Source organism: Jaculus jaculus, chromosome 20, assembly GCF_020740685.1.
Source record: "Jaculus jaculus isolate mJacJac1 chromosome 20, mJacJac1.mat.Y.cur, whole genome shotgun sequence".
Taxonomy (NCBI): Eukaryota; Metazoa; Chordata; class Mammalia; order Rodentia; family Dipodidae; genus Jaculus; species Jaculus jaculus.
Genome location: NC_059121.1, coordinates 10,156,941 through 10,181,279, shown reverse-complemented (window position 1 = coordinate 10,181,279; position 24,339 = coordinate 10,156,941). Strand labels below are relative to the sequence as shown.

General features: G+C 43.6%; 2 protein-coding genes across 2 annotated transcripts in view; one reads left to right on the top strand and one right to left on the bottom strand.

The window, feature by feature from the left end:
- LOC123456290 (zinc finger protein 420-like) overlaps nt 1-15,848 on the bottom strand; it is a 44,954-nt gene extending 29,106 nt beyond the window's left edge. Inside the window, exon 1 of the mRNA XM_045139087.1 lies at nt 15,741-15,848. Within this exon, the coding sequence (XP_044995022.1) occupies nt 15,741-15,743 (3 nt within the window). The 5' untranslated portion in view covers nt 15,744-15,848. The remainder of the gene's footprint in view (nt 1-15,740) is intronic.
- LOC123456274 (zinc finger protein 585A-like) overlaps nt 1-24,339 on the top strand; it is a 545,778-nt gene that overhangs the window by 97,661 nt on the left and 423,778 nt on the right. The window lies entirely within an intron of this gene.

Genomic DNA, 24,339 nt, shown 5'->3' with positions numbered 1-24,339 from the left:
GATGGCAGGAAGAAATCACCTTACCAACAGTAGCCTTCGAGGAAAAAAGGGTTAATTTTGGCCTACAGGCTCAGGGAAAAGCGCCATAATCACAAGGGAAAATGGTAGCATGAGCAGAAGATGGAAATCAACCCGTGGCAAATAAAAGGTGGACAATAGCAACAGGACAGTGTGTTAAACACTGGCATGGGGAAGCTGACTATATAACACATAAGCCTGGCCCCAACACTACACTGCCTCTAGGAGATTTTGAGCTTTCAGGCACAGCTTCCCTCCTTTGACTGAAGAACACAGACCACAAACACAATTTTTTACTTCCTGGCCATAAGATGTCCTGCCTAAATCTTTCTACAGAAGCTTGTTACAGGGAATGCCAGAAATTTTTATGTTTACACCTGGAAAAGGAGTGGAGCAACACTCAAAGGTCATATGCACTTAAAATCTATGTATGCCTCATGACTACTTTAATATTGAAATATCACTCTACAAAGGGAATAATCTCTGTATACTGACAAAATTCATAGCAAATGTTGCTAATTGTGCTGAAATTCTTGACTCTTAGAGACTACTTAGATGCCAGACTGAAGGAAATTTTTTCCTCTTTCATAGAGCCTTAATTTTTCCTTTCTTTCTTCTGTCTTAATCATGACTATCCCTTCACCTACCAGATCTCCTCTAACTTCTCTCCTCCATCAGATCTGGCCTCCATGCTCAGATACCCTCTAAACCTCTTCTTTCATACCAAATTCACTCAACTGTCCTGCGTCAAAATCCTTCTCTTCACTTAGTACTATGACTGCTACAGACTGTGACCCCTCACTCCCTCAGACTCTTACCTCTTTCTGCAGCACCTCACTTTTTCCCCTCCAAAAAATCATATCATTCTTACCTCCACTATATTCACTTCCTTCGTTGCTCACTTCCTTCTGAGTCTTTCACCTACAACCTGCAGCCAATGGCCACTTCCAGAATGTGCTTACATCTTGCCACATACCTTGTCTGCCTTCCTTTACACATATCAGGCCTGTGTTCCTAGGAGAAATTCTCCTCACAGAGATCATTTGTCTCTCAACTATCCTCAAAAACTAGGGACCTTTGACAACTGATGTCTCGCATCCTATTGAGGCCTCCTTAGCGCGGTACAGTGTCCAGGGGTCTTGTGCAGACAAGCTACTGTAGTGCTCGCCCCACGGTGGCAGCCAGTGCAGGATTAAGCCTGTATTACTGTAGTCAGCATTCCTTTCCATACATTGAGCCAAGTGCCACACTCCACATATCTCCATATCTCCTTGGCTTGTTGGTTATAGAAGAGACAGATGTGGGTTCTAAAGCAGTATAGACCCCTCCACAGCAATGACTTATCTTTACCTCACTGTCCCTATAATATGGTCCAGTAGGGAGTGTCATCATCCCATTCTCCAGAAGAACAAAGTATGTCTCCAGAGAGTACCTAGCTTCTCTGACGTCACACACAGAGAAGCTGAATGGAAGTGGAGACAAGCATCCATGTCAATCATGGTTATTACCACTGAACTCTATCCAGTTACCTTTTATTTGAGACAGAGTCTAAGTTAGCAGACTGGCTTTGAACACACTATGTAACCCAGGATGGTTTGGAACTTGCAATGCTTCCTCCTTACTAAACCTCATCACAAGGTGGGTTGACAGGTCTGTACCACCAAGACTGGTCTGGAAGTGAGATTGGAATCCAGGTCTATGCCACATGCACTATTCCAAATGAACACAGCACTGGGGGAGTGCATCACAGAGAAGAGGGCTTGAAGGGATGAGGCCTCTGTGCACAGTAGCTCCTAGAATACTACATTTCCAATTGACCAATCAAAAGTTGAGGTCCCAGATAGCCAAAGCTTCTTCCCAGCTCAGGATATAACAGTTCCCTCCATGCCAGACTATTCAAGACACAGAGACAGAGGCAAAGATAGAAAAAAAGACACATGTCTGGAGATAAGTGGTTAATATATATATGAATCCCCATGTGAGCTAGCTGAGGCAAGAGGGAGACTTTAGCAGCATTACAATTGGACAGCCAGATACATAGAGGCCACTACAAAGATTCATGTTTACCTTTCTGTTTCTTTATAACCACTCCTGATACCAAAACCAGTACTAGTCAGAATTCTGCAGAAGAGACTCAATAGAATGAATATGCATTTTAAGAGAGAATTGTTATTTTGGCTTACCGGCTGAGGTGGGCAGTCCAACCATGACTATCTCTAGGCTTGAGAGTCTGAGAACTCTGTTGCCATTTAGTGCACAAGACTGGATGCCTCAGCCATCCTGGTCTGGCACTGGATGCCTAAAGGAATCCTAGGGAACTTCTAATTTTCAGTCTTTGTTAGAAAGCTGATGAAGCTGGGCTCAAATGTCCATGAAGGATAGCTACCACAAGGTAGGTGCATGTACCAGTGAGGAGTAAAGGTAGCCAGGCCAAAGGCCCTCCCTTTTCTTGTTGCTTCTTTTAACATAGTCACATGAAGCACTGCCCATTCTGAGGGAACTTCTTCCTCTGTCTCTTAATTACTCCAAGAAATGACCTCACAGACATAACCAAGAAGTATGTCTCATAATTCCTGATCTGGACAAGTTGACTACAGAAACATAAAACTTCATTCACACTTTTCTTTCCCATAGCACTGTCCCTCTGGATCCCTTTCTTCCCTCAATAATGTCAACCTAGCATTCCTATTACACTGATACCACAAATAGTGTATTCTGTATTTTCATATTTTCTTTTTGTTTATTTTAATATTTAATGCGTTTTATTTAGTAGAGACAGAAAGACAGACAGATACTGGGTGTGCCAAGGCCTCCAGCCACAGCAAAGGAACTCCAGATATTAAGTGCCACCATATGCATCTGACATTCAACCCCTCAATTCCTGAGAAATGAAGCTGGGACTTTTGACTTGCAGACAAGTACCCTAACCCCTAAGCCATCTCTCCAGCCCTCTTTATGAAAGTTATTCTTATTTTTTATTTTTGGTTTTCTGAGATAGGGTCTCTCTCCAGCCCAGGCTGACCTGAAATGCACTATGTAGTCTCAGTGTGGCCTCAAACTCATGGTGATCCTCCTACTTCTCCCTCCAACATGCTGAGATTAAAGGTGAGTGCCACCATGCCTGGCTTTCTTTGTATTTTGAAAAGTGAAATAAATAGATGAGATTGATCACAAAAACATCATTTCAAAAACCAATTTCACATAATTTATTTCCAATTGCAAAAGACACTTAAAACCTCATATGATAACATACATAGAGATACAAATTATGTTTATCCCTTTTGGTACTTATACATTATTTGTGATTTCAAATATACACAAAATCCAATTACAGTACTTGAAAAAAATCTATGAAAACAAGGAGCATCAATTTAGCCTTAGTGTCTACTAGGAATTCATTTTCATGTTGTAGCAATCTAGATATTCAAGGAAATACATCTACACGTTATTCTTTGAATTTAACTATGCAAAGCTGTTTGCTAATATAACTAAAATAATGCAAATGACTAACCAAATAGTGCATACGGATGCCATGCAGAGGTCAGCACCCCAGGCTCGGGAACTTATAGCTAAACTATTACTAACACTGAGTCACACAGATATGGCACGAGAGACAGAGTGGAGAATTAGAAAATGTATTCACGTAGAGTGGACTGAGGAGAATAACTTCCATAGACTAAGTACTGAGCTCTGATGATGCAGGTATTTTATAAAGAGTATGGCAGGCATTCTGATATCCTGAATTTTTTTTTTAATAATGGTGAATTATAATTTTCTAAGGTTATATGATTTGGGGACACAAACACAATAGTTCATAGCAATAAATCAGTGATAAGGTACAAATGTAGAACAAAGAGTTGTTTTGTCAGGCATGTTTGTGCCCATGGCTGCACTTACCAGACAGCATCCAAGCAGGGAGCAGCTGCACACATAGGATGGTGACTCAGGGTCACGCTCTCTCTCTGGTGTAGGCTTGTAGAATAGAAACTTGTGTTTTAGAGTATCAACTGGGTCTCATTTCCCTGTTAAATTTCTTCTAACATTTTACTGGTGGCTACACATTAGACTTTCATAGAAGAATATTAAAAACCTTCTAATGTCAAGTTACAGCGGAATAATAGAATCAGAATCATGGCTCTGGTATTTTCAGATAGGTTTAAAGGGTTCCAGGAGAATCTAATATGAATACGACATCCAAAACCAATGACTTCATATATTACTATGAGCAAGTGGCATCTTAAATTTAGATGAAGCAGTTGGCTGCTCTGTTGTAGGCTTTCATTTTTATCTTTGCTTCCTAATTACTATCATTTGCTCAACTCAACATCTGCCTTTTTTGTTCATGATTGAATACAGTCCGGCAAGTGCCTTGGGTATGTTAGCAACTGTACAAGGTGTTACTTTCCAAATTTGCCTCATTTTACGAAAAACTAAGCATCCAGTAATATAGATGGGCCAGTGACAGTACAATATGGAGGTGGAGCTCATACTCAAATACTGAGATTAGAACAGTCAAAGAGAGTGACAGAAATGCAGAGACAGAAAGATTGTAGGTTCAGAGGTAACAAACCAAGACACAAATTCAGAAGCAACAGCAAAGCTTCACAGGTGAGCTTGATTCTTGGCGATGCCTCCCTATGTAAGAGGTTTCAGGAAATACAAGTAAAGAATGGCTGCCCTGGGAAAGTGAGTGATCATAATCACACAGAATGATGAAAGTCTCCTCTGCTCAGCTGCTGACAGGGCACCTGGTAAAACTCATTTCCCTAATAACCCCACACTACAAATAATCTCCTACAAACCATGACCAGATACCCTATCCTGGCCCCAAACCATGGACACGAGGCCCAAGTTCTTTTCATATATATCAATAGTATTCCTTTCTAACAGCATGCTGCCACTCAAAGCCACCTTAGACCTCTGCATAAGGGGTAAAACATGTCCCTGAATGCATGACTACCTCACCATAGCAGCATGAGTACCTTCCTGATGATCAGTGGAAGGCAAGGTTCAGCTAAGAGCACCAGAACAAAGACACAAAATTTACGTCACAATGGATGGAGTTCTGAGCAGCTGGAAGATAGGATGGAATCTGATGACTGAAGAACAGTTACAGGATGATTTAGGTGTTAGGTTACACCAACACCAGGCTGCAATAGCCTTGAAAGCAGATACACGTGTTCCAGGAGGTGAGAGGTTGGGAAGGTGCAGATCTCTTACCTCAAAGAACCCAGGAACCAGGTGACATGGACAATAAGGAGCCAGTGAACAGTGTTACAAGATTATGTGGTATTACCATTTCCTTCCCCTGCCTAGGAAGCCAGACACAAACTCACCATGTCTAAATCCTGGGGTTTAAAGTGTCTTCACTTGATCCTACTCCAGCAATATTTCACAGAATTCTGGAAAATTGGCCAGGTTACAAATCAACATCACATATGCTTGAGATTTAAGCATAAATTATTAGTATAACATTATTTTAGGTATATTGAAGGAATATTATCTGCTCGTTGGTAATCACCACCAAAAATGTTGCTAATGGTGCTGGAATTCTTGACATTCAGCTCATAAGAGAGTTGAAAAAGATCCCAGACTAAAGGGCTCCTTTCCCTACTCATGTCCTCTTAATTTCCTCCATTTCTAGTCTCCTCACTCTTTTTCTAGGCCATGACTTTACCCTCCAGATCTCCTTAGGCCTCACTCCTTTGTGAGAGCTGGCATACAGACTCAAATTAGATCCAAATCTCAACTTCCCTCTTAATCACAAAGGGGACATTTATGCCAATCTTGCTTTTATAACTTCCTTTGAATATTTTCCACCTACTATTTTGAGCAAACAGCCTTAAATTGGAAATGGAAAGAAATTCTCTAAAACAGCTCTACTTGTAATCACAACTTCCAAATCCTTTCAGAAGTACTATAACCTCTCCAGTACCTTTAAAGTTGTTGGCATATGTTGTGTTTATTCCCATAGTTAGACTTACATAATTCTTCTCAATGTTCATGTGTTTGGGGACATTATTTACATGTAATTGTCTATCCTTCAAAATGTTTTTCTTGGTGGTAGAGCCTCACTGGAGGAAGTGGGTCACTGGAAGATGAGCCTTGAGGCTTTGTAGGCCAGCCTCACTTCCTGTTTATCATCTTCCTGACTGTGACTGCTGTGTGAGCAGCCCTGCTCCTGCTGCCATACCTTCCCCTGCATGTGGGAATCCTAAGTCACAACAAATGTTTTCCATCCTTAAATTGCTTCCTGTCAAAAATTTTGTTGCAGTGATGATTAGAGGAATTAATATATAGTCAATGCAAACCTTGTTATATTGTGATCTTACTTTTACACCTTTCTGAAGAATAGCAATTGGGAAAGAACTATAGGATTCTGAACTTAACCATAGTCTAAACTCAGGTCTGATATCACATCTGCACTATTAAATCTGCAAAATAAAAACAAATATGAATATCTAACTGTGAAAACCTAGACACTTATAGACTTAGTATTTCAATTTATAAACTAAACTTAGAAATCATGTTAATGCCAATAATCTTAGCATGCTACATACGAATTATCATGTTGCACAGGAAATTAGGAAAGGTTCATTAGATACTGTTTTTTTCTGCCCTTAAATACAAAAACTATATATATATATATATATACAGACACACACACATACATACACACACACACACACACATATATTTTTATATATTCATTGCAAAAGCTTTGAAAAACTTACAAGTAAAGAACCAGATAAAAACTAGATATAGTGATTCAAGATTGCAGTTCCAGACTTTAAGAGGCAAAGGGAGGAAGTCCAAGAGGTCAAGTCAGGGCCAACCTGATCTACATTGCTAGACATGACCTCAGAAAACCAAGACTCAAAGGTGCTAATGGATGGTGTGCATTTCAGCATCACTGGTCAATTGTTTTAACCACAATGGCCTTAGGAGAGCCAAGCCACTGCATGACCTGCCCCAAGGACACAGCCAGTGCAGGACTAATCCTAAAATCAGTGTCGCTCTCATACACTGAGCCACACACACTCCACACCTCTCCTTGGCCTGATGGTCACAGAAGGGACAACGGTGGGCTCTAAAGCAGCACAGCCCCCTCCAAAGCAATAGTTACTCTTGCCTTTCTGTGCCACCACACAGCTCAGCAGGGAGTGACATCACTCCATGTTCCTGAAGATCAAAGTGAGTCTCAAGAGAGCACATGGCTTCTCTGAGATCACACACAGAGAAGTTGAATGAGAATGGAGACGAGGGCTCTGTCCACGTCAACCATAGTTACTAACACTAAACTTGATCCACTCGGGTTTGGATTATATCAGATTGAGTCTAACTAAACCAATGCCTTGAACACATTATGCAGGCCAGGCTCATCTGGAACCTGTAACACTTCCTCCTTCCTAACCCTCCTCAGAAGCTGGGATGATAGGCATGTACCACTATGACTGGTTTGGTAGTGAGACGTGAACCCAGGTCTACACCACGTCCCCTATTTCAAATTAACAGAATACTGGGGAGAGGGGATCAGTGAGAAGGATGATTGAAGGCATGAGGCTTCTGTGTACAGCTCCTCCTGGAATCCTCCATCTCAAATTAACCATTCAAAAGTGTGGGGTACCAGACAAGGTTTCTTTCCAGGCCATGACTCAACATCTACTTCTAATACAAGAGTACTGAAAACATAGACAGTGACAGAGATGGAGAGACAAAAGACAGCATGTGTCTGCAGAACAGAAGTCATTGTGTATAAATCCACATGCTTAGCAAGTAGAGTTTTACAGGACCATTACAGTTGGACAGCCACATACAGCTAACACTGAACCCACTTGGAAAATTTATCCTTACAACTCCTTTTCTCTAGAACCACTCCTGTTACCACTATCAGTATTGGGCAGAGTTCAGTAGAAGAAGAGAATAGATACCAATGAGTATTATTAAAAGGGGTACTTGTTAAACTGGCTTACAGACTATGAGCTGGACAGTCCAACAATGACTGCCTGTAGGCAGGAGAATCTGGGAACTCTGTGACTGCTTAGTGTGAGCCTGGATGTTTCAGCAGTCCAGGGCAGGTACTGGAGGTCTAGAGCATTCCTGGGGAACTGCTGGTCTTCAGACCATGTTGGAAAGCTGAAGAAGCCAGGTGCCGATGTCCATAAATGATAAGAGCAGTAGGGTAGAAAAGAAGCATGCACCAGTGAGTAGCAAAGGCACCCAGGCCAGAGGCCCTGATTTCCTGGAGCTTCCTTTTATACAGTCTGTCATCTGAAGGGCTGGTCACCCTAAGGGGTACCCAAATGCATGGTTTTTAGGCAGGTGTGGTGGTACACTCCTTTAATGCCAGCACTTGGGAGGCAGAAGTAGGAAGATCACCAGAGTTCAAGGCCACCCTGACATTACATAGTGAATTCCATGTCAGCCTGGGCTATAGTGAAACCCTACCTCAAAAAAACAAAACAAAAAAAAGGTGTTTCTTAATCCAACAGCACTGTCCCTATCTCACTGGATCCCTTTCTTCCCCTAAATACTGCCAATATAGCATTCCTGTCCCACCTATCCCATGAATTGTGAGTTTGAATGTTTTGGTATTTTATTTTCACTTTAAAAGGAAAAGAAATAGATGAAATTCCTCATGCTTGAGGCAGTTCATTCACTAAAAAAAACAGGACTATTATGCTGGTTTGATTCAGGTGTCCCCTAAACTTAGGTGTTGTGAGTGCTAGGTCCCCAGCTGATGGAGATTTGGGAATTAATGCCTCCTAGAGGCAGTGTATTCTTGGGGCCAGGCTTATAAGTATTATAGCCAGTCTCCTGTTGCCAGTGTTTGACACACTCTTCTGTTCCTGGTGTCCACCTGATCTTGGCCAGGAGGTGATGTCCACCCTCTGCTGCTGCCATCATTTGCACCTGCCATCATGGTGTTTCCCCTTTAGTTGGTAAGCCAAAAGAAACCTGACTGTGTGGCTTTGGCCTTTTGGAGCTGATTTTCATGAGGAATGTAGAAGGATTTGAAACTTTGGTCTAAGAGATGCCTTGCAGTGCTGTAGGTACAGCTTAATGGACTATTCTGGTCAGCGTTGAAAGACCTGAATGCAGTAAGAATAGTGGACTGTGAGATCTGACTTATGACAGTGAGAAAAAGCTTTGTCTGGACTGGGCTAGAAGTAGTTTGTGTGAGAGCCTGGCTGTTATTCCCATGTGCTGAGAACTTGTGCAGGGTTGTGGTGCATAGAAACACACTGGTGTGTGCAGAGAAATATGGCACAGAAACAAAATCTTTGGTGAAACATCGGCCCATTCTGTGGCAATTCCATGAAAGATTACAACCTTTGAGATTAGGGCAACAGAAAGAATGTGGACTCTTTTTGCAAGGGCCTGAATGCTGAAGGAGCATCCTGTTCTTCAAGGTCTACTTTATCCTCCCCTCCCCCACCTGGATTAACAAATTGGCACCCGATCTGGTATTAAAGAGTATAAGAAATGCAGGAAAGAGGGTCATTGAATTTGCAACACGGTCTTGTGCTTTGGAAATGTCTATGGGCAGTTTGCAGCAGGATTGCTGGATTGCTTGCATGGACACCTGCTGGAGCCATGAGGACAGATCATGCTTTTCAATGGGGACAGATTGGAAATGCAGGGACCACAAGACAGTCGCTAGAGAGAGCTGCCAGACCTGATGAAGATTTCCAGGACTGTGAGTAGCCTAGCTGGAGGGGCGACATTGGAACTCCAGAGACTTGTTGCTGGTTAGAATTATCGCACTTGTCACTGGCTAGAGTAGTTGGATTTGAAGCTATGTTTGCCCTGGTTGTTTTAAATCTCGTATTGGTTGAATATTTCTTTGCTATGCCTAATGTCATCTTTTGCAGTGTGAATCTTTATTCTGTGCCATTGTGGGTTTTTTGAGGTTATTTTCTGTTATTATGACAGGTATAAAAGATCTTGGACTATGGGAATGTATCAACATCATTGGAACTGATAAAAAAAAAAAAATTGGGCTGGAGAGATGGCTTAGCAGCTAAGCGCTTGCCTGTGAAGCCTAAGGACCCCAGTTCAAGGCTTGGTTCCCCAGGTCCCACGTTAGCCAGATGCACAAGGGGGCGCACACATCTGGAGTTCATTTGCAGAGGCTGGAAGCCCTGGCGCACCCATTCTCTCTCTCTCTCTCTATCTGTCTTTCTCTCTGTGTCTCTCGCTCTCAAATAAATAAATAAATAAATAAAAATTTGAAAAAAACCTATGGGGACTTTTAAAGTTAGATGAATGCATTGTACTTTACATTATGTATGGTTATCAGTTAATGGGGGCCAGGGGCGAAATGTGGTGGTTTGATTAAGGTGTCTCACATAAAGTTAGGTGTTCTGAATGCTACATTCCCAGCTGATAAGAGTTTTAGGAATTAATCCCTCTGGAGGGAGTGTATTGTTGGGGGCAGGCTTGTGGGTGTTATAGCCAGTTTCCCCAAGCCAACATCTGGCACACTCTCCTGTTGCTATTGTCTACCTTATGTTGGTCAGGGGGTAATGTCCACCCTCTGCGCATGCCATCATTTTCCCTGCCATCGTGGAGCTTCCCCTTGAGCCTCCAAGCCAAAATAAACCTCTTTTTCCCAGAAGCTGCTCTTGCTTGGGTGATTTCTACAAGCAATGCAAAGTGGACTGCAACACTCTGTTTAAATCTTGTATTGGTTAAATATTTCTATGCCATCTTTGGCAGTATGTTTATTCTGTACCATTATGAGTTGGGGGGGTATTTTATTTTGGTATTGTGACTCAGTTAAAACATCTCAGACTCTGGGATGCATTCAACATCATCAGGGCTGATAAAAACTATGGGGACTTTTAAAGATGGATTGAATGCATTGCATTTTACATCATGAATGGTTATCAGTTAATGGGACCAAGAAGGGAATGCAGTGGTTTGATTCAGGTGTCCCCATAAACATAAGATGTTCTGAAAGCTAGGGTCCCATCTGATAGAGATATGAGAATTAACACCTCCTGGAGACATTTCATTGTTGGGGGCCGGCTTATGGGTATGATAGCCAGTTTCCTCTTGTCAGTGTTTGGCACACTCTCCTGTTCCTGTTGTCCATCTGATGTTGGCCAGGAGGTGATGGTCACCCTCTCCTGATGCCATCATTTTCCCCGGCCACTATGGAGCTTCCCCTCAAGTATGTAAGCCAAAATAAACCCTTTTTCCAACAAGCTGCTCTTGGCGGTGTGATTTCTGCCAACAGTGCAAACCTGACTGCAACAGGTATATGACCAAGATATGAGTAATAGGAGATTTGAAACAATGTATAGGTCCCTCCACCATTTTACATTAACAAGGCACTTTAGAGGACATACAGATACTGTGTGAAAAAGACAGGAAAGGGTGAAGTTTCTGCACACAGCTGCTCCTGGGATCCTGCAATCTAATGTAATTGTCCATGCTAGACAGAGTCCCTCCTCAGACCACAACAACACACAGACACATGCATAAATAGCTCAGAGAAGAAAAGTGCCTAATAAAGGTCACCTAGCCAGGAAGAAGGAATCCTGATTTCAGCCTATGATCTAGTGACCTCAGAACCAGAAGGAGAGGCTTCATAAAGAAAACAGTACTAATCCTGGCTTGGTGGTGTATGCCTTTAATCCCAGCACTAAAGATGTAGGAGGATCACTGTGAGTTCAAGGCCACCCTGAGACTACATAGTAAATTCCAGGTCAGTCTGAGCTAGAGTTTGAAAAAAAAAAAAGAAAGAAAGAAAGAAAGAAAGAAAGAAAGAAAGAAAGAAAGAAAGAAAGAAAGAAAGAAAGAAAGAAAGAAAAAAAACATATAGTAGTGAGAGAGACCAGAAAGAGAACAATGTAGGGTCACATTCACATGGCTGAGTTAGGACAATGAATGAGTGAGTCACAGAGATTCAGAGACAGAGAGATGGAAGGTAACAGCCTAAGACACAATCCAAATACACAAACAAAGCTTCACATGTGGGCTGTAACCTTGAGCCCTGGCTCTGCCTCCCTGAGGGGCTGCAACAGAATTAGGAAACACAGAGGAAAAAATGGTTGCCCTGGGGATGTGGGTGGCCATGACCAGGCAGAATGAGGAAAGTTCCTTCTGTTCACCTGCTGACAGGGTACCTGGTGAAACCAACTTTTTAAACCACCCACACTACTGCTACACTGCGACAGTTTTCATCTCCTACACACCATGACCAGACCCTACATCTTGCCCCAAACCATGGACATGAGGCCCAAGCTCCTTTGCACCCAGATCAGTAATACCACAGATGTCAGTGCCAGGCTGCCTCACTAAAGCCTTCCTACAAATTTGTCTGACATCTAACACATGCCTGTGGACCCATGACCAAATCACAGCAGGGGAGTAACGTCCTAATGCTCAGTAGCAGGTGGGTGTAACCTAAGATCACCACAGCCAAGAGACACAGTTTAGGTCACACAGGACGGAGTTCTGAGCAGATGGGAGATAGAATGGAACGTGATGACTCAGGAAGAGATATGAGTTCATGCAGGTGCTCAATTCTACAGGCACAATTTACAATAGCCTAGAAATCAGGTATGAAAGTTCCAGGAGGTGAGGGGTCTGGGAGTCCTCGGGGAAAGAACCCAGGAGCCAAGAGACACAGACAACGGGAAGCTAGTGAACACTGTTACATGGTTGTGTAGTGTTACTGTCTCTCTCCCTTGCCTTACAAAGCCAGGTGGAAACTCACCATGTCTATATCCTAGGGTATAGTGTCCTCTCTTGATCCCACCGCAGCAAAGTTTCACAGGAAATACTAGGAAATTTAAATTTCTATCTGGAAATTAATCAGGTCAGATATCAAGGTCATATCTGCTTTGGCTTTAATCAGAAATCAGTAACACTATTATTCTAAGTATAAAGAAGGAACATTCTAAGTACGTAGGTATGCACAGAAGATGCCGCTAACTATGCTCCAATTTTCACTTTCAGCTCACAACAGACTTTAAGCAGACCCCAGAGTGAGGGGCTCCTTTCCCTTCCCATGTCTGCTTAATTTTACCCATTTTTGTTCCCTTATTCTTTTCTTTTACCATGACTTCACCCTTCAGATGTTCTTAAAACTCCCTAGTCCTGAGAACTGGCCTCCAGTCTAAAAACCCCTCCAAATCTCATCTCCCCTCAGAACCTTTCCTGAAGTCTCCTCCCTCACAACCACACTGCCTCCCACAGACCATGACTTCTTCCTTCACACCTATAAGGCCTGGCTTCCTCACACAAATCCCTCCACAGACCCTCTAGTCCTTCATCCATCCTCAGAGATTGGGGAATAGAAGAAACTCATGCTTCTCCCACAGCTTTTAAAACTCTGTGTACTTACTGAAAGCACGGCCACTGTGTGTCCCATGGTAGCAGGCAATGAGGGACAATCCCATGAAATTCCCAAGCCCTGGCAACAGCTTCCTTTCCTGTACAGTAGGCTAAGCTCCATAGGCCACTGTTCTCCTAGGTCTTATGGTCCCAGGTGAGGGCTGGTAGACTGAAAAGCAGGTTTAGTCTTCACAGAACAATTTTTTTTAAACTCATGCCATGCAGAAGCCACACTACACTGTCCAGCAGGGAGCAATTACTCCATTCTAGAGAGAGAAAACAAGAAACTGCACAAACAGCCAAAATTGGCTTCTCTCAGGTGCCGCTGAGTGATGCCAGGAATGAACTTAAGGCACAAGTCACGCCAGGCACATGCACCATCACTGAAATTTAAATACTTGGTTTTTGTTTACTTGAGCAAGAGTTTCCCTATGTAGCCGCTTCACCCTTGAAAAACCTCTGCAGGGCAGGTAGGTCTGAAACTTGCGGTTCTACCTCCTGCCATAGGCTCCCGAGTGGTTGGGATAACAAATCTACACACAGATACCTTTTGGAACTGAGATTGAACCCAGGTTCTTGTTCCCCTCCCCTGTTTCACCATTACAGGAACTGATGGGGGACATGCAGAGAGGAGTCAGGAAGGGGTGAAGACTCTGGGCATGGCTGGCTGCTCCTGGTATTCTACATGCAGCGTTAACCACCTGGGATGGATCACAACCAAAAAAAAGAGAAAAGTCCCTTCTCAAACCAGGGCTCCACAGTGATGTTCGCTGTCTTAGAGACACACCACAGAGGACAGAGAGACAGAGACAAATATGAGGATCATAAAGGGACAGGCAGCTGGAAGTTGGTGGCTCGTGTGCACACATCTCTGTATTTGGAAAGCAGAAGGCAGAGTATTGTTGCAAGCTTCAGGCAAGTCTGGACTACACAGTGAGTTCCAGCTCCATGTTGACTGTAAAATGAGACACTGTCTGGAAAAGGAAAAGGGAAAAGAAAAGGGAAACAGGGAAAGGAAGGAGGAAAAAATAGACACAGACAGAGAGCCTAAGTAGCACTGGAGGTCAAACTGCCCGTGGGTAGGACTGGGGTCCATGTCTCATGCCTCTGCCCCTGAGGATCCAAAGCCTTCCGGTCTGACCTCTGTCTCTCAGTGAAAAGCACTCAACTCCAGCAGTAGCCTTGTCCACAAGGACAATCAGGAAAGCCCCAAGGTTTAGGCCTGTATTCCAGGGAGAAGACGAAGTAGACTGCTTCTGCCCTGTCTCCCCTGCTCCTGTGTTTCTGAACCATGTCCCAAGCCAGCTGGACCTGTTCTCACCAGCCAGGCCTTCCCATACACACACGGGGCCTCAGCTGAAAGGGGAGCTGCCTAAATAATCTCACCCATTAAGAAAGTACACGGTATCTGGCTTCCAATCCATGGGCAAGTGACTCTAGTGCCTGGGGAAGGCGTGGTGAGAAACCCAATACACTAGGGAAACATGAGCCAATGGTTACAGAGACCAAGGCTGATGCTGCTCACATGCATGGAGTTCCACAGTCAGATAGTCACAGATCCAGAGAAAGAGAAGTCAGATATTAAGTGATAGACAACTAGAGATTCCGAACCAGAGGCTCAGGGAGAACTCTTTCTTCAGCTTTGTTCCTGAATCCCTGGGGAAAGGGCGACACAGGTCAAAAAACCCAGGGTGTATAATGGTGACCCACCCAAACAAGGCCAGACTACACAAGCCACCATCCACCTGGCTGAGGAAAGTCCTCTTAACTCATCCAGCAGTAGGGCACCTGGCAAAACCACCCTTTCTGGCTGCTCCATGCCCCAGTGCCCCCGGGATCCATGAATGTGGACCCAGGGCACCCGCAGCGGCTGCAGGCCGGTGGGCTGCGGGCTGCGCAGCCACGAGCTGTGGCGCGGGGTGACCACCTCCCCCTCGGCTCGAGGCCGCACACACTCCAGGCAGACAGAGGCGCCCGACGAGCGCTGCACGCGGGCGGCGTTCCGGGCGGGGAGAGGGCCCCGGTTCCGGGAGCACGCCGCCCGCACTCGGACCCCGCCGGCCCCAGGGCCCCGGCAGCAGCCGCTCGCCCGCGGGCCTCAGCTGGGCGCACACGGGCTGCGGCTGGGGTGAACGCCTCCCTCCCTGGGGCGAACCCCGCACGCTCCACGCCCAGGGCGCCGCACGGGCTGCGGGCTCCGCACGGACGGAGAAGGCGCCGCTCGGCCCGCACCGCAGCGCCGCGCCGGGCGGAGGAGCGCAGGGCGGCCCCAGCGGAGAACCGGGGCCGGGGGCTCGGAAGCGGACGAGGAGCCCGGCCGCCCGGGATCTGCCGCGTGCAGGCTCCTGCCCTGGGTCCGACGGCGCACTCACCATTCCCGGCCTCCGGGCTCCCTCCTCCTGCCCCGACGCTCCGCGGCCCGGCCACAGTCCGCGACCGAAACGCCCCAAACTCCCGAGGAGGAGGCGACCGCGCGCATGCCCAGGAGGCGGACGGCCAGCGCGCCACACAAAGGCCCCACTGCGCAGGCGCGCCCCCGGCCCTGTCCTGGAGGAACGTGTGTCCCATTGGACGGCGCCCCAAGTCCCGCCCCCTCGGGCGCTGAGTGACAGTACATGGCCGGGAACCAGGGGCAAACTCCTAGGCCACAAGGGCTATTTCACTGCTGTGACTTCAGCATTTGGGAGGGTGAGATAAGAAAATCAGCAGTTCCATGCCAGCCTGGGTTATAGGACACTGTGGCTCAAAGATAGAAAAGGAAAAAACACCTACAATAAATGTTATTTTAAGGCAAACCTTCTATGAGCGACTCAATTGCCAATGCAAGCTTTGCCCTTAATCTCATAACAGGTTACCAATTACATAGAAATACATTTCACAAATGGGAAAGAAAGATTGCTTCAGGGCTTTTGGCTAAGATCAAGTATAGTATAACTGGGAACATTATGACAATCTCTCCTTTCTACTTCTATGAATTTTCACAACTACTGTTTTAAGCCATGAGCCTGAGCTTTGAAATGGGAAGAAATCCCCTAAAACAACTGCAACTGGAATCACAGCCTTGGAATATTTTTAGAAGTAATACAACCTCGGGAGTAACTGTGAAAAGTTTGGCGTATGTTGCATTTATCTCCATAGTTAAATAATCTGTACCTAAATGTAAAAGTACCATCCTTTATCCATATCATGCATGTTAGGTCAGGACAAATGGAGTTACAGCAGAAGTGAAGTGTGAAATGATTCATCCACATTCCTCAAGAAATTGTCCAGCCATTATCCCTCCCCTGTCTAACAGGTTTCCAGGTCTAGATATACAGGTCCCTTATCTCTCACCAGGGCACTTCTGCTCTCACACTATGGCTCATGTAAAGAACAGAGATTTACTGCCCCAACAAGAAAATTCCTTCCCTTCCTTACCATGCCCCTACTGAAGAGCATATAAAGCCCCTATCTGTAACCCCAATCTGACTGCTCCACTCTTTTTTTGGGGGGGGGTGGGTTGGAGGTAGGGTCTCACTCTAGCCCAGGCTGACCTGAATTCACTATGTAGTCTCAGGGTGGCCTGGAACTCATGGTGATCCTCCTATGTCTGCCTCCCAAGAGCTGGGATTAAAGGTGTGCGCCACCACGCCCGGCCCAAACGGCTCCACTCTTGAGAGTCAGTCCTGGCAGCTCATGTTTTTCCACCAATAGAAACTTCCATCTTTGCCTCAGAGTGGTCTCCGTGGTCCTTGGTCACTCCTGAACCTCACATGTGGTGCTTGACTTAAGACAGGAAGGCTTCTGATTGCTCTCTAAGGCGGCCACAACTCCTTTTCTCTGACTGGACCTCTGAACTGCCATTCGACCCTCTGAAAGCCTCAGACCATCTCTGCCTGAGCCCAGAGAAGGGGGAGGGGAGGGTTTTTATAGGGGATGGGTACATGGATTTGAACATAGAAGAAGGGGATGGTACATGATTGGCTGATTTAAACAGTGTACTCTTCTGGTTGGCTTAGGATTTGGGCGGGCAAAATTGGCGGGCTGGAGCTACGGGATTTGAGCTTATTTTATGACCACAGGAATGTCTCATGACTTCAGGAATGTATGGGATAATCGGCTTAACTGTTAAGCCTACCCTTACAGCAAGGTCAGCGGGCTGGAGCTAGGGGAATTGAACTTATCTTATGGCATAATCAGTTTCCAGTAACTGTTAAACCCACCCTTAGATCTTGCTGGGAAACAAAAACTTAGCCCTACTGAGGACTCTGAAGCCTGGCATGGCATCCATCTGATTCCTGAGTCCTTCAGAGCACAGTCACCCTCCTTGCCCACTTACAGGCTTAACATCTGACAATTGCAGCCTTTATGGCCTCTGCCCAGGTGGCAAATCCAGGCTCCATGCATCCTAACAGGCCAGGGAGTCATATTGGTGCTCTGTGCAAACCCAGCTTAAGCTCTGCATTAGTTTTCTCTCACCCTTGTTTGGCTCTTTCCTTGTCTCCTTGCTACAACTTATCTTTCTCTGCAAATCTGCCTGGCCACATCCATAAGCTGGACAATATGTGCAAATGTCCTGAAAATGATATTTGTGATTTCCAAATTCGCACTGATTTATAACAAACTTCTGCCAACATACAGGCAAATGGTCCACAGTACCCTATTTTTCACTTTGTATGAAAGGCCTTCTCTCTGCTCTACCTGCCATTCTCATCAGGTCCTAACCAAAGTCTTAGAAATACACTCTCACTCACCCCCTCTCCCGTACTAATCTTCACCCTCTGCTTTTGACTTTGACACCAGAGAGGACCTCGCCCCAACAGCTCCTCCGGTTTCTCCAGCTCCCTCAGCCTCTTCTGACACCCTGCCTGATAAGAAGGTTTGATTTTAATCTCTGGAGTTGTAAAAACAAATAGAAATTTAAAATGGAAATGCATAACTTCTGAATAAATGAATGAATATATGAAGGAGAAATGGTCGTCTAGAATCTATATGAAAAGTGCCCTGAAAATGAATGTGTGTGTGTGTGGGGGGGAACATGCATGAGGCTTACAGCGCTAAGGTTGCAGAATGATTTCTGTTCTGAGCAGTGCCACTTAATTATGGGGATGTTTTCCATGAAGCCCACTCTACTAGACAGCATACCCAATTTTTACTGTTGAGTGTCCGCCAGAAGGAACACTAAAAGTAATTAATATCATAGAAAAAAGAATGCAAGATTCTCCTACTCTTAAAATGTTGTAAATTGAGAGGTTTGAAAAGCTGCTTTATACCACTGAGGGAAGATCAAATCAATCCCTGGAATTTGGGGGAGGGGTCTTTCTTAGCTTGCCTGCCTTTCAGAGCCAAGGAACTGCAAGCACAGGGAATCTCAGGATCCTGGCCCAAGCATGATGTTGAATGAATGCCAACGCGCTATGGGGATTTCTTATAAGAACTTTGTAACTGTTTTATCTTTATCTTTCTATGCTTATATGGAACTGCTAACAGACAATATTTTTAGAAATGTGTTTCCAGAAAGTTATATGAAGCAAAGTTCTATATGTTTGTTCTGGGTAAATAACACAAGTCAAATCTGATCTACTCTTTTAAAAAGTTATTTCAAGCCGGGCATGGTGGCGCACGCCTTTAATCCCAACACTCGGGAGGCAGAGGTAGGAGGATTGCCGTGAGTTCAAGGCCACCCTGAGACTACAGAGTTAATTCCAGGTCAGCCTGGACCAAAGTGAGACCCTACCTCAAAAAAAAAAAAAAGTTATCTCATAAGGACTTTTGAGGAAAAATGGTCATATTAAAAGTGTTTTGGTTAAAACAATAAAACTATTTGTTGGTAGTTAAGACATGAACTGACTGAAAAAGATAAACTGGAGAGAAAACTTTATATGTTGATTATTAAATGTTTGATGGAAAAGATTGTTACATAGTGGTCACATGGATTGTAAGGTAAAAGTATGTAGATGAACATATGACTCAGCTAAAACAAGTTGAAGACAAAGTACTTAATTGGATTGCAGACTTCTTGAGACATAAAATGACTTAACCTAGGTTTTACACCAGATTAGCAAGATATGACCCTGGTTGGTCTCAGGTTGCTATGGTATTCAGGTTGTAAAGTTAACTTTAACTCATCGATGTTAAACTGGTTATAATAATGGTCATGAAAGACTGAATTTATAATAATGGTCATGAAAGACACACACACACACACATACGCACACACACACACACATTCATTTTAGGAGTACCTAATTAAGTTAATTAGTTTCCTCTCTTTGACAACCTTTTAAGTATGTCTTAAGGTTAAATTTGACTTAATATTTAATTATCTCCTAAGTTTATTATATCTAAAAACCTGCCTCAAAGAAAAAACTCTCAAAAGAAACTATTTACTCTTCACCCTCCTCCCCATTTTAGAAGGCAAATAGGCCACATTTGAAACATTAAACAATATTTATATGCCACCCACTTAAAAACTATTTCCTTCATGGTGAACAGTAAATAATAATAATAATAATAATAAACACTGTTATGTTGTGATTTTAAGATGTAATTCCTCCATTCCTCCAACAATCAGTCTTAATACTTTAATTTTAACTTACATTCATTACTGAACAAGTTTACCAAGGCACCACAGACTGAATTATAAGGTTGGTTCATGTTTGAATAGTTATAGTGTTGTGCCAAGACCCCTGACCAGGAGCCAAGTCCCCCAGTCACCCAGGAGTCACCCAGAGAACCACCACAGAAGCTGAGACACTCGAATGCAAAAGCAACAGGTTTCTTTATTGCAAGCCAAGGCCTGGGCTTCATCCCCACAGTCTGGCACAGGGGTAGTGAGGGAGAGAGCCCCTTTCTTCAGGGGGAAGGGGTTCATACAGGAATTCGAACAAAGAAGTAGGGGATAGATACATGATTGGTTGATTTAAACAGTTCTGATTGGCTTGGGGTTTCAGCTGGCAAAGTTGGGGGCAGGAGCTAGGGGCACTCCAGGCAGATGAAGTCATCTCCATTGTCCTTGAAGTGGAGATTCCTCAGTTTCTTATCTAAGCAGCCCATCCCACCCCCCCACTCCCCCCACCCCCCCACCCCCCCCCCACCCCCCCGGCAGTGGAGTGTTTCTGCAATGTCCTTGAAGTGGAGATTCCTCAGAAACTTTAGGGGGAAAGGCAGCAATTAAGCAAGCAAAGTTTACAGAAGCAAAAGTTTAGCACATTGGCTGGCTAGTAAGTCAGACCTGGGCCTTTTTTAAAAAATGGTTATATTTGGTCTCACAATAGATTGTGTCATAAAATTTTGTGTATCTCTGTAATTCAATATAGTGCTATTAAATTGATTTAGAAGAGATTAAAAATAATTCTTTTTGACTCAACAACTAATGGTGCTTATCTGCATAGCCAAATGTACATAATGGAACATACATTTGAAAATTGTCTTGAAAATCATTTACAGTGGCAAGTGGCCCTAACATGCTCAGTCCCTCTCTTTTTCATGAGACTTGTCTCCTTTTTTAGTAGATTATGACAGTTTAATACAGTTCCTCTATTCTTTGGGCATATTCAATATAACTAAAGTAATTTCAAAAACTGACTTATAGATTGAATAGACATTTTATTTAGCTTTTAAGAGTACTAAACCTCCTCAAAAATGTATGTATATAAAGGCATCCGAATTCTGATAAGTTTAAAAATTTTCACATCTTCATATTTAAGCCAGAAAATCTTACTAGATAATATAGATTTCTTGTGTATTTTACATTCTGTCAGCAGATCTTTTGTTCATAGTTTACTCTCTGTAGCCTCATGTGCCTTAAATATGTAAACTCTACTTTTTATTAATATCAGACTTTTCCAGATGTTAGGATATTAGAATATTGTAATTTTATTCCACGTTTAGCTCTCAATAAGCATACATTGTTATTCTTGGATAAAACTGTAATTTTAAGGTGGTTCTTGTCTTGTTCATGCTGGTTTTCCTAGAGGATTATTGAAGTGTCAATGGCCTACCCTGAAAACCAAAAAGGAACTAAAGAGTTAATGGCTATCCCCAAGGATCAGGGCAATAAAAGAAACAACAGAGGCACTCAGCCCCATTAAGTTTGACACCTTTCCTGATTGATGTACTCTCTATCAGCCTAGATGGCCTTGAGGGATCAGGGACCATATGAGTATCCTTTAGACATTCCTGACTGAAGACACAAACAGCTGTAAGTTTTTCTTACCAATTGCACCTAGTACAGCCTTGCTTTTCCTTAAGATTCTACTTATAAACTTGCACCCTAGCCTGGCTCAGTGCTTCAGCCTTCATCCCACTGGAAAGCTGAGGTCCCTCACTGTTTTCTCTCAATAAAACCGTCTTGTCTGTAGAGATAAAGCCCCATGTTTTCTATAGCTTTTCTCTTACACTTTCCTTACCATTATCACTGAGGCTATAATCTAACTCCTACAAAAAGTGACTTATTGTAATATTTTGTCAGGAGCTGCAGCTGCTCTTTGACCTTGGGAACTAAGGAGGTTCTCTTATCTCTTAATACAAAGGAGATCTCTTGATCTGCAGCTGCTCTTTGACCTTGGGAGCTAAGGGTGATCTCTAAACTCTTAATCTTTTGATCCTAAAGCATTGTTTAGTATACAGCATAGGCTGAGTGGGTGCCTGATAGTTGGATTAACACCCTGGTAAAACTGACCTTCGGCATGTAAACATTTTCAAAAAAGTTCTATCTTCTATATATAAGCCATATCTGCCTGAATAAATCTCGAGGCCTTGACAAACACCTAGCATGGTCATGGTTTCCTTCTTGTGTGTTTGCCTTCTCCCATTCAGGTTAAATTCCCCTCATGTCCTTGTTCAACTCCCCGCTGGCTGGGGCAATATTTCTTTAGTTAAGCTTTAAAATTGTTCAATGGTTAAAAAAAAATTACTTTGTGTCTGTCATATTGTTTCTAGTGAATGTTAGAATCAGGCTTGGTTAATTTAACAATGACCAAGTTTTATTTTATTCTTGAGCTATGTATAATCAGTCTCAATCAAAGTTTCACTTAATTGTCTCATTTCTGGTATATTAAGTTTATTGCTTATAGAGATACTGATACTTAAAATATGTTTCCTGCCCTAAGAATTATCTTAATGAGAGCAATGTGGAAGTATTTGAAATCTTGCACTAAGAGATGCCTTGCAGTGCTGTAAGTGCGGTTTTATGGAACATTCTGGTCAGACTTGAAAGACCTCAATGTAGTAAGAACTCTGGACTGCGTGATTTGGCTTATGAGGGTGAGAAAGAGCTTTGCCTGGGCTGGGTTAGAATAGTCGTGGGAGAGGCTTGCTGTTTGTTATGCCTGTGCCATGAGAACTTGTGCAGCATTGCGTTTTGTAGAAATGGACTGGTGTAAGCAGGGAGATATGGCACAGCAAAAATGAAACCTTTGGCCCAAAATTTCTGCCCATTCAGCTGCAATTGTTTGAGAGATTATAACCATTGACATGGGGCCAATTTACCTGCATTGGGACAACAGGAAGAATATAGTCTTTCGAAGGAGTGTGAGTGCTGCAGGATTATCCTGCTCTTTAGTCAGCTTTACTCCTCTCGAATTGGCAAACTGGCAGCCTATGGTACTATGAAGTATAACAAATGCAGAAAAGAGAGGCTCATTGAATTTGCCAACATGGATATCTATTTTTACATTTTTTTATTATTGACAACTTTCATAATTATAGATAATAAACCATGATAATTCCCTGCCCCCCATTTTCCCCTTTACAACTCCATTCTCCATAACATCCCTTTCCCCTCTCAACCAGTCTCCCTTTTATTTTTATATCACCCTCTTTTCCTCCTATTATGATGGTCATGTTTAGGTAGTGCCAGGTACTGTGAGTTCATGAATATCCAGGCCATTTGTGTCTGGAAGAGCATGATCTAAGGAGTCCTACATTTCCTTTGGCCTTACATTTTTTCCATCACCTCTTCTGCAATGGAACCTGAGCCTTGGAAGGTGTAATAGAGATGTTTCAGTGCTAAGCACTCCTCTGTCACTTCTCAGCAATGTTGCCTTTTGAGTCATCCCAGAGGTCACTACCATCTGAAAAGAGAAGCTTCTCTAACAAAAGTGAGAGTAGTATTTAGTGAGCATAGTATATACATTTAGTCAGACACCAGCAGGTGGTATATCCCTAGGGCTCCTGACTTCCCCTGTCATAGGTTTTCAGTATCAGGCATGTATTCCCTCCCATGGAGTAGGCCTCCAGTCCACGTAGACAGCAGTTGGTTCCCCATAACAGACATGCCACTATTGCACCCATTGACTCATTTTGCCTCACTGACCCAACTTAAGACTTGCAGAGTCCACTGGTGTTTATATCCACTGATGACTTCTCTCTTCCATGGAGCTGCATGCAGTGTAGCTTTTTCCACCTTTCTATCAGCTGATCTACAGGAAGGAGGTTTTCAGCTCGCTCCAGCAAGATTTCTCAGTGACCTTACAACCCACATGTGTGAAGTCTTCAGCAATTCTTCAATTCTTCAGGACCCATGTTAGCCAGACGCATAAGGGAGTGCATGCAGGAGTTCGTTTGCAGTGGCTGGAGGCCCTGGCATGCCCATTCTCCATCTATTTCTATATGCCTCTCTCTCTCCCTCTCTCTCTCCATCATTCTTTCTCTATCATTCTCAAATAAATAAACAGAAAAAAATTTTAAGTTTTAAAGTCTTTTTTCTCTATATAGCCATTTTACCTACAAATAAGGACATTTTTCTACACTCTCTTGTGGTTTGTATGGACTTTGTTTATTGTGCTTTTCATATATCCTAGGCTAAGATTTTATCCTTTTCTTCATGCTTTTAATTAAACAGTGGGGTATTGTGTGTCACAGAGGGGCTGTGATATCACAGTAGCGCATTGTGATGTCACAGTTGAATCTTGTGGTATGAGAGTGGACCATTGTGATGTCCCAGTTGTGTATTATATTGTTTCAGTGGGGCTTTGTGATGTCACAGTG